At 40.8% G+C, this 11038-nt stretch overlaps 1 protein-coding gene across 3 annotated transcripts in view; it reads left to right on the plus strand.

Moving 5' to 3' along the window:
* Positions 1-10440, plus strand: part of LOC137464360 (oncostatin-M-specific receptor subunit beta-like) — a 28190-nt gene extending 17750 nt beyond the window's left edge. For 2 of the 3 annotated variants that reach the window (XM_068175646.1, XM_068175647.1), the window contains 10 exons: positions 522-675; positions 1205-1281; positions 1691-1919; positions 2467-2649; positions 3826-3927; positions 4361-4540; positions 6197-6361; positions 7849-7927; positions 8208-8280; positions 9300-10440. In XM_068175646.1, coding sequence (XP_068031747.1) covers positions 522-675; positions 1205-1281; positions 1691-1919; positions 2467-2649; positions 3826-3927; positions 4361-4540; positions 6197-6361; positions 7849-7927; positions 8208-8280; positions 9300-9755 — 1698 coding nt within the window. In that variant the 3' untranslated portion in view covers positions 9756-10440. The remainder of the gene's footprint in view (positions 1-521; positions 676-1204; positions 1282-1690; positions 1920-2466; positions 2650-3825; positions 3928-4360; positions 4541-6196; positions 6362-7848; positions 7928-8207; positions 8281-9299) is intronic. The other variant, XM_068175648.1, reaches the window with a different exon arrangement.
* Positions 10441-11038: the final 598 nt, after the last annotated feature.

Below are 11038 nucleotides of genomic sequence, written 5' to 3' on the forward strand. Positions count from 1 at the left end.
ACCACTGCAGTTGGCCATTGCAGGAGACAGTTTTGAGAAGAGGCTTAAAAGCATGCTGGCTTTTTGATTCTTACCAGAACTCACTCTGTCTCTTAAGAGAGAGTGAGGTAAAGGCTGGGAAAAAAACACAGAAATAGAAGGTGACCGTAGATTCCTCTGCATAGATCTGGAACAACATCCTACTTTTATACGAGGTAATAGCCCAAGACTCTTGTGAGGGCCAGATTTCAGTAAAGTCCCTCCTGGATGTAAAAAGTACTCATGTGGAGGGTTCTGAGTAACTCAGACAGTTACCCAGAGGTGGCTTCCAGGCCTCGTTTTGAATCTCCCACAGTTTTGATCTTGTGCATTAGTTGCCTTTTTTTTTTTTTTTTTTTTGATTGTTGTTTCATGACTATCTTTCTCAAGTGATGCTTAACTGGCTCTTGCAGGGTCTAGAGGAAGAGCTGTTTTCTCAGAGAAGAGCACCTTGCTGAGGATGCTGTTCTGAGCTGTGCCTGTTATGTCTCTGTGTTTTGCAGCACAACAGCTCCGCCGTGGACTCAAGGCGCATCACGGTGCGTGGGCTGCAGCCGTACTCGGAGTACACGGCCAGGGTCCGCTGCGGGGCGGCCAAGCACTTCTGGAGGTGGAGTGAGTGGAGCCAGCCCCTGACCACCAGAACAAAGGAAGGAAGTATGTCCAACCCATTGAGAAGCAAATTCTGAGGGATGTTCCTTGCTCGCCACCTTTCTTTGCTGTTTGTTGTTGCTCTTCCCTTGTGTAGCTAAAGCAGAGGCCTGTTGCATGCATGGAAGAAACACACTAAGCAAACTTCAAGAAGATGACTTCTTAAATAATTGTCAGCCTACCTTCTAGTCTTGAACATTCCCAGCTGTGCAGGCAGTGGGAAATTCAGTTGACTGGGAAGATGGATAGACTGAGTTACAGTGCCCTGCGAGGCCTGGAGGAATGGTGCAGAGGTGGGAACAAGTCTGGTGACTGCAAGCAAAGATTTTCTAGGGAAATTAAGCAGACTTTAATTCAGAAAAAGGAACAAATGGAAAATTATGTTAAAGGATGATGTCTGGGCAAGACCTGGGAGTGATGGGGAGAAGGAGGTGTGGTGAGTGGAATATCTTCAAATGGGAGGAAGCAGTTAAACTGCCTATCCTTTCCACACCCAGAGCATTCTCATTTTATTGTTTTGTTGTATTTGTTGCAGCTCCGTCAGGGAAACTGGACATATGGAGAGAAATTACACCAGTTCTTGGGGGACTAAATGTGACCTTGTTCTGGAAGGTGAGACATCTCTACAGAAATAAAAACAAAGCCCTTCATAAAGGGGTTGGAAATTTTTCCCATGATTTGTGTGCAGCTGATAGCAATCCAGTATGAAAATGTCTTTTAAAAATCTAAAACAGATTGTATATAAAATATCTCAGAACACATGTAGCTATGATGGTGTGGTGTCCTGGAATTTCAGACATACAATTCTGTTTTTCTAAGTATTATAACAAGATAGATCCCATTACCAAGACTTCTGCATTTCCATTTCGACCATTATGTATGAATATATGGAAACAAGTGTTTATATTCTTACAGAAATAACACATCCTGTTGTTATTTAAAATTCTGAATGATTTTTTCATATTTTTTCAGCAAAATTTGCTAAGTTGTTGTTCTCTTCCTCCATAACTTTTTTCCTCAGCAAACACCAAGTTTTCAATCAAATGGAAAAATTATTTCATATGTAGTAACCTTGGAAAAAATAGAAGATGGCTCCCAGCCTGAAAGCATCTCCTTTTCTTCAGTCTACAATAGCACAAGGATTTTCATTGATAACCATTCCTACAGAATCAGTGTCGTGGCAAAGAACAATGCTAATTTTTCACTTCCTTCAGTATTGATCATCTCTAGAGCTACAGATAACAGTAGGAGTATTTTCAGTTATATTACTAGAGTTTTGTTTCTACCTCTTTTGAGTGAAGATATAATTTATCATCTTGGGCAACAAATTAACCTTACCTCTTAACTCACACCACTGCTGTATGAAAATTACTACTGTATCTTTTCCTGCAGGGTGGCAGCTGTGTGTTTACTAAGCTGAAGTGCAGAGATTGTCTCCACAGAGCAAAATACATTTAGCCTAAAACTAGGGCCTCAGACCTGCAGTAGCTGCCTTGATGGTCCTGCCAGTGCCAGTGTGATAAGCCTCTTGTGACTCTCTGACTCTAGGTTGCTGCAGCTGTTTTTTTTTGGTGAATATGTAGTAACAATTGCTGGATAGTTTCTGAACTGTCAGCTTTCAGCATGTGAAAGACCCCATATGTCATTTAGTGAAGGAGTGCAACTCTTTTATTTTTGTTTTCAACTGGTTTATTGTTGTTTTCAAGTGGTTAGTTATCAGAGCTGTACTGTATTTATTTATGACTCTGCAGTGTCATGCAGGACAATAATAAGAGATTCTGTTTTGTTCTTTTCTAGGCACCGAAGAGCTTAAGGAAGGACAGGTTAATGGTACAGATGATGGCATTTTTATATCCTGGGAGCCCAGAAATATATATGACAGTTACATTGTTGATTGGTGTAACTTTCCCAGGTTGCAGCCTTGTGATTTGCAGTGGAAGAGATTTGGACCCAACACTTCCAGTGCTGTGATCAGCTCAGGTGAAAGCTAAACAAATATTCTTTCTGACTGTGCAGCAGTTCTTCAAGTTGTGGGTAATAATTGAATTTAGGAAACAAAATTTTTTTAAAATATTTTGAATATTGAATTCTGTGCTGTGCAGGTGTAATTCTTCAAAGGCATGTGACATCAATTTTTCCTACCAAAGTAATTAGACACACAAATTTGCCAGCACCATTAAACTTTGGAAGGCAGCATGCCATATTAGAAAAGTCAACACAGTATTTTAGACAAAACCTCTTCTGAGTGGCTTATAGCAGCATCTTGAAGGAGGATTGTGAGGTTAATGAAGAAGTTAAAATAATTTAGCAAGAGAAATGCAGAAGGGCACTCTATCCTATCTGTAACATGGATCAGAAGTTTAGACTCAGGCAATTTAAACCCATGGTGTAGTTAGAGGTTTGGTGCTGTCAGTGTGCCACAAATGATGCGTTTCAGCACCAGCTTAGGATCAGTTGCGTGTTTTTTATCCTGTTTGTGGCCAGCAGACCTGAATCCTTTCTGTCTGTGTGAAAGTTGCTCTGATATGCTTCCACAGCTGCAAGAATTTAGCTTTCCTAGTGTCTCTCAAGCTGAGAGCTCATTTTGGAATGAAATTAGTTTGAAAAAAATTTGATTTAATACACATAAATTTGCAATAAAGGAGCTGCACCTCAATTCTCACAAATGTATGGAAACCTGCACGTAATGAATGGGACTATGGTAACACATGGGAAGAGTATTGTCAAATTCTTCAGTGGTTTGCACTTGCTTAATGTGAATGGGAGTGGATGTCTGTGAGGATAACAAGGAATCTTGATACCTGGATATGTGTTTGCGTCAAATATCCCAAAACACAACCTTTGCCTCTGCCAGAAACATAAATGAAATTCTCTTTCTTTTTGGTGCATTTGGAGCCTATTGTTCAGTCACCTTGAATACTGTATGGGGAAAAAATATATAAACCTCTCTCCCAGTTCTCTCTTTCAGACAGAATAAATGTGTTTAATTCACATAATGCACACCAAGAATTGGCTTGCCCTCTGTCTTCTCCTTCAGTTGCTTCAATAGAACTCAGAGAAGGATTCTAATAGGTTATTGACCTCGGTAGGAGGCAATTAAATAAAAGTAACATTGAAAGACAAACCATAGCCTATTTTTGTTCAACTGTTTTCTAGCTGCTTTTGTTCCGGGGGTGAGATACAAATTCCGCATCTATGGCTCTGTTGCTAATAGAGCGTCCTTACTGGAAAAGAAGATTGGTTATCTTCGGGAGCTGCGTAAGTTGGCAACATATTTGGGGTTTGTCCATTTGCTGAATTGATCTGTCACAAATGGAATAATTGCCTCCTTCTACAGCTAGATAAAATTGGGAGTTTTTGTGTTCTTTCTGTATCTTTAGTGAGGCATTTAAATGTTCTGTGTCAACATACAGGCCCTACTTGGAGGGTATTTGGCTAGTGGAGTGACCAGGTAGAGCCCATGTTTATTAGGAGAGCTAAACAAAGCTGTGATTATCAGTTATTGCTGATAATGTGCATGCATGAAGGCCCTGTGAAGCTGACAGTTTCTGTAGAGAACTTTGTTCAGCTTTTAAATACAAGAAAGATACAAAAACATAAACACCACATGGGAATGTGGATTTTTCAAATGATAAGAGGAAACAGTCTTGAAGAATAATTGCAAGTTTAACTTCAATTTCCTTTCTTCCAGCTCCTTTTCTTGACCCTATTGTGAGAAAAGTTGACCTGACTTACAATTCAGTAACACTGTCTTGGGATTCTTACCTCACAAATGAGTCAGAGCCTGGTTTTGTAAGAGGCTACCATGTTTATGTGTCACCAATACAAGGGAACTGCAATTTGAAGGGATCAAAAAAGCACATTCTTTCAGGTAACTGAGCTCTCTGCTACAGAAGGTTGTGTCATTGATATAGGTGAAAGACTTGTTGGTATTGCAGCATCTTAGAAAGTTCACATTAGGCGGTCTGGCTGGCTCATTCAGCCTTCTCTAGATTTCAACTCCTGTTGCTTTTGGTTCCTCTCTGTGTTTGAGGTGCTGGTAGGCAGAAGTGATTCCTGGCTTTATAGTGATTTACAGTCTGCATTCTGTTGTTCATGACTTCTTTTTTTAGCTCCAGAAAAGTCTTTGGTACTACAGGAGGAGTTCTGCCTCTTGTGATGTGAGTTCTGGATGAATGTTGAAAAACATCTGTTTGTGGTCTACTTGTATAGAAGTCATAGGCATTTTGGTCTTATTAGGGTTTGGGGTATTTTAGGAACACATGGGATATTATTTATTTCCTTCAGAATTGGAGCACTGTATAAATTCCCGATGTAAATTCTTTTTTAGTGAAAATATTTGTGTGCATACTCTACTGGAGTTCCTTCAGCAGAACTGAGCTGTGAAGTGGCACAAAGCCACAAATTTATCTCAGACCTTTCTGTTCCACATGCAGAACTGCTCCAGATGACTTTGCTCCGTTATAATTTTCAGATGTTTCCAACATGTTAAAAGAATATGTTTTAATTTTTTTTCCATGCCTCTTCTTCTGCTTGGGTCATGTCCTGTGTTCTGCTGATTAGACTAGTGCCATGATGAAAGGTATAGTTTGGACTGAGGGAGGCTTATGCAGGTCTTGTCAGAACTGAACTAACCATACAAGTACCATAATTCTGTAAGCAGTCCCAGTTACATTTTGAAAAGTTTAAATCAGAGATTTTCTGCTTCACTGCTTCTGCTAGCAGACAAGGGGTGTGACTGAAAACAGTAGAAATAAGCTAACCCATTTCTCCCTGGGGTTTTGGAGTTGCACATAGAGAGGCAAAAGAGCTCTTTTTTCAGGCAGAGGTTTCTTGCTTTTGATTGTCTTCAAAGAAATTGACATAAGGTTAAGGGCTAAAGGATTCTAGTAAAAAAAAAAAGGCAAAACTCCAATCATTCTGGTACAATGCTCGAGGAAAAAGAAATTAAAATAAACAAGGTTCAGTCTTTGACAGCAAGTTGTTAGGTGTCTGCCAGAGGGGAGCAATGCTGTGGCCAGTCCAGTTAGAAGGGATATGCGTCCCGCCCAGTGGCAGTGAGTCAGGATGCATCATCCCTCCCGGAAGAAAGCATGCAAATGACAAAGAAGGCGGATTGCAAATGTTTTGTTATTTCAGTTAACTGGTTTTGTAATATTTTGTGGACAACTTACTGCAACCTTTCAGTACCTAACAGGGAGCTTATAAAAAAGATGGAGAGAGACTTCTTACCAGGGCCTGTACTGGTAGGACAAGTGGTAGTGGTTTTAAACTGAAAGAGTATAGGTTTAGATTAGCTATTAGTAGAAGATTTACTTTGAGGGTAGTGAGGCTCTGGAACAGGTTGCCCAGAGAAGTTGTGGATGTCTGGAAGTGTTCAAGGCCAGGCTGGATGGGGCTGAGCAACCTGGTCTAGTGGAAGGTGTCCCTGTCCATGGAAGGGGAGATGGAATTAGGTGATCCTTAGTGTCCTTTCTAACCCAGAACATTCTATTATCCAGTGATTCTGTCTGATCTTTTCTTTTAGATGAATCAGAGCTATGTAAATACACAATTGAAAACCCAGAAGAAAAGAGATACACCGTGAAACACCTGATGCCAAACACAAAATACAAAATAGTGGTTAAAGCATTTACAGGTGGAGGAGAGACTCCCATTGTTGACTTTAGATACATAGATACACCATATAACTGTGAGTACTGGCTGTGAATAATATCCCCTAGCAGAAGGATGGGATGATTTAGAATGTTAAAATAATCTTCCTTTATTAAGGGAAAACATTTAATTCAATGCAATATTCACTTAAGAAAGACTCCAACTGAGAAATGATACAAGCATACCAGCATGTCATTTTGATACTTTTAAGTAGAAAGGATTTTTTCTAAATTTTAGAATGAGCCTAATTTACATATTTATTTAAGTATTATATCCAATATATGCTCATTTGCATGTATAGTGAGTCCTTTTTTGTTAGAACTCATTGAAGAATTGTATTTAGATTTAGCTGGTTTTCTAATATAGGAAAACCTACAGACTTGTGTGCAAACAGGTAATTCCTGTATGGACTCTTGAACTTCTAATGTTGATTCTTACTCTCATCAGTCTTTAAAACTGTTACCAAGTTCACTCCTTCATAAGTCAGTACAGAAGGGTGGTTGGCATGGGCACAGTAGTTTGCTAACTGGGCAGATTTGATCACCAAAGCAGAAGAGGAAATCACTTGCCCTTAACTTTTTCCCTTGAAAATACCAGTCAGCATGGTTGTGAAACTTAGGATCCAAACTAGAGATGCCTGGTTTTGAAAAACGTTTTAGAGCTGGAGATGAAGGGAAGGGATGGGAAAGGGAGAAGCATTGGTTTATACAAGGAGAGTCCATGTTTTTGGCTAACTGCTACAGTGTCTGACCATCATGGCACCCTCACAAACACTGTTCTGCTTCTAACACACAAATTCCAGCTCCCATCAGCCAGCCAGACATTTGTACAGCCAAGCAGAGAATAAAGCATTTAATTAACCCTAAGGAGATACAAGAGATACAATGTAGCATGTGTCCATTCCCTCCTGTGGTTTGTGGTAGGGGTACACAAACTCTGGCACTGGGCAGGAGAGCACTGGACACGGCAGCGGGAGAGCAGGCACTAACTAGTGCTCCCCTCAGCCCACCTACAGCCTCAGCTCTTTGTGGACAAAGGCTGTCTTCCAGCTAGAAGGAAATACTGAGATCCCTGTATCAGCATAAATCCTGGGAAACTTGAACACTTGTGTAGTGTTTTTCTTGCTATAGTCAGTCCGAAATGGAAGTACTGATGTTGTTCATGTCTCACGGTAAAAATCTGTCTTCTCTGCAGGTCTGAGAGAAAACCTTAAACAATATTTAACTGAGGTTGTCATTGCCTTACTTTTGAAAATTACAGCTAAGGTGCCAATTTGAGGGCAAGTAAAAAGCAATCTAATTATAATTCCACTCTGATAAAGGGAATCAAAGTCTAAATGCTTACAGAGGTATCCCAGAAATTCCAGCCAAGCTACCTTGCAACCATGGACCACACAATTTTACTGCTGGATTAGTGGCAGGCATCCCATGCAGTCTTGATGTTATTTTTGCCCCAGAAACTCAAGCTATATTGACTTTAATATGTGAGAAGTTAAAACCAATTTAAAGTATTTTTCTCCCACAGCAAACATGCTGTACTTTGTATTCCTGCTAGTGATAGTTCCAACCCTAGTAGCAGCTATATGCCACTGGAAGATGAAGTGGTAAGTTGTAATGCATGTTTCTGTTGTAGACAGAGAATATTACTAATCTAATTCACAAACCACTGCTGCAGCTTGTTGTTTCCAGCCCATTGCAAGGCCTCGTTCATTTCTTCCTTTGGCTGTCTGATTGTGTGGATGTTTTAAGTACTTGGCTTGTGGCATTTCTGAGACACTGGTCATCTGCTGCTGTGCCTGTACTCTTCTGTGGGTGGCTTCTGCTGGTAGAGTGTGCTTTGATAAGAGAACAAAAATGTCATTTGTTTTGGTCTCTTATTTCCAGGGTGAAGGAGTGCTGCTGTCCTGTAATACCTAGTCCTAACAAGAGCAAAGTGCTGTCATTCAAAGAGTTTAAGGTAGTATCACTGAAAATCTAGAGTTTTCAATTTGTCCATTCTTTGCTTAGTAGCTTTAAAAAAGAGTACTATTCTTGTGTTGACTTCATTTAAAAATTAACTTCTTGTAAGCTTTTGTGTTGACTACTTTTAATCATTATACACAAATTAACACAGTTTACTATTACCATTTAGTAGAAAACTCTTCTTTTGACATTCATGTGACTCTGCAATGACCAGCTTATAATGCAATGACCAGCTTATATTGCAGTCTATACCATGAATAGAAAATGCACAACTGGAGAATAAATGAAGTCTTTTGACCAGCAGGTGATTCCTCCACTGTTACAGTTCAAACCCCTGCACTGTCTGAACTCAGCAGCCCAGAGGATACTGGACTTCCCTGCAGCCCAGGAGCTGTGTCTGCCCCAATGCCCACGGGAGGACACTGCAGGGCTGTGCACTTGCTGGCCCTGGGAGGATGCAGGGGGCTCTGCCAGGCACTTCCAGGCTTGGCTGGGAGAACAGAATTGGCAAAAGGCCATCACCTTCTTCTGTAGCCCCTTCGAACTGGGACCTGCTGCTTCTATGCTGTGTGCAGGGGGCTCCAAAGCCTTTGCCCTGGCACAGGTGGAGCTGCTGGTGTTCACTGAACAGCAGCACAAGAGTGAGGAGTGAAGGATACCTAACAGCCACTGCTGCTGTCTTCCAGTTACTTCTGCCTCAAACTAAAACCTGCACACATCAAAAACCTGGCTAAGTCTTTAGAGTAGAGGGACGTAGTTCCTTCCTCAAATATGGTCATTGTGAGTTTACTTAAAAAAATATCTCTAAATAAATAGTCTGATAAAATTCACATAAAATACAGCTTCCATTGAACATCCTCTATGTAGGTTTTCCTTCAAATTCAATTGTTTGAAAAGTGCAAACTAAAAAACACTGTGTAGGAATATTAGAATTCCTTAAAGTAATCGCTCTCTTTTTTTCTACTCTGGGCTTCTTTCATTTAGTAGTTTTTTTGTTTAATGATTCTCTTGCAGATTGATTCTGAGAAAGTGCTGAAGATAAATGACTGCCTTCCTGATGTGCTAGCCATGGACAGTAATGTTGAAGCCCATAAATTGCATCCTGTTACCTGGAGCCCATTATCTTCAACACCAACTGAAGATAAGATTGATGGTCACAATTCTTCCTGGATTTACCCTAGTGAAAATGTAGCAAGGGACTTTCCACCCACACCTACACCTCAAACTCATACTTGCTTTGAGAATTTTGCTTACTCTTCTCCACCTGAGGCTGAATCTGATCCCTACCAAATACCAGAGACACTAGAAGCAGGCAAGACAAATCAGGCAGTGGTGCTGTATCAGCCACAATGCTACATAGATATTTTTCATGAGGACACAGCCCCAACCACCAGAGAAAGAGGTGAGAGAAAGAACAGTCTGAAATACATCTCACAAACAGATGCATGCTGGCTGGGGGGGAGGCTTTGATGTTCTGTCCTCCAGTGAGTCAATCCAGTGTTTGGCTACACACTACTATAAGTGAGAATTTCTAAAGCCACAACTTCTTTTGGTTAGGGTTCTCACAAGCCCGGATGCCTGACTTCCATTAATAATGGCAAAGCTGTTGTTTCTGGACTAGTTTTGAGTACTGACTTACACAGGAATTATGTATGTTATGGTTCCATTACAATTTAGGGGCATTAGATGAGATTTATAGGCTGGTTTGTGGCTTGTGTTATGCAGCAAGTTACATCACAGCAATCTGTCACAGGCTGATGCAGAGAACTGCTTTATTTTGCAGAGATTTAAAGTATTCATAAAGTAGAGGAGCAAATGAAACAAGGGGGAAGGCTGTGCTGCTCAAGGAGTGTATTTCTCTTGCAGTGCTCTGTGTACTCTGGCCACTCCACCCAGTGGGTACTGTGCTGCTGGGCATGGAGCATTACCTGGTCATTTTGGGGGCTGGGTTATATTTTCTCTCTCTCCAACACCGTAAGGAACCATTGTAGAAGTGTTACCTGCACACAGTGTGGCTCATTCCTAGAAGATTTGAAGGAACTTTGACTTACCCAGGAGTGCTGCCCAGAGCACTCAAATCCATTGATCATCCTTTTACTTCACCTGTGTCCTAACTACACTTGATGGGTGAAAGAGCGCAGAAAACAGATTTTTGTAGGGATTTTTTATTTTTACCCTGCTTCCATATTTTTTAACTGGGCTTCTCACACTTCTGCCTTCTCTGCCTAAAGACCCTTTAACATTGTCTTAACTATACATTGAAGAGATGTAGGGAGTTGGGTGGAAAGGAGTTAATTTTCCAGAAGGACAGAGCTGGTACCACATGGCATGGTCTCTCCGCTGGTGCACGTGAACTGAACTTTTGGCATTGACCCCTGTACTTCCATAGCAAGCCCCAGCCAGCCAACCAACCAACCAGACAGGCTGGTAGGAAGCACAGGTGTCTGAATCCCACTTGTCAGGGGCACCATATTCAGCCTGCATACGTCTAGATCTCCCAACACTACTTTTGCATGTGTTAAAAAACAAAAAAATATTTATTGTAACACTCAGAATCCTTACAGTAGACAGCAGTGAATTTGGGCTTTCATTTTGATTTCAGGAAATTGTACATTTGTAATGAAGCAGCACAGTTGGAATTGTAGCTGAAAGTCTTATCTGATTTACCTCAGTGCACAAGGAACTCTTTGGTTTTACCTCCTTAGGCTGTTTAGAATCTGTCACAAAGAGATGGTTTCAACTTAAGAACACAG

The sequence above is a fragment of the Anomalospiza imberbis genome, chromosome Z, assembly GCF_031753505.1.
Source record: "Anomalospiza imberbis isolate Cuckoo-Finch-1a 21T00152 chromosome Z, ASM3175350v1, whole genome shotgun sequence".
NCBI classification, from domain to species: Eukaryota; Metazoa; Chordata; class Aves; order Passeriformes; family Viduidae; genus Anomalospiza; species Anomalospiza imberbis.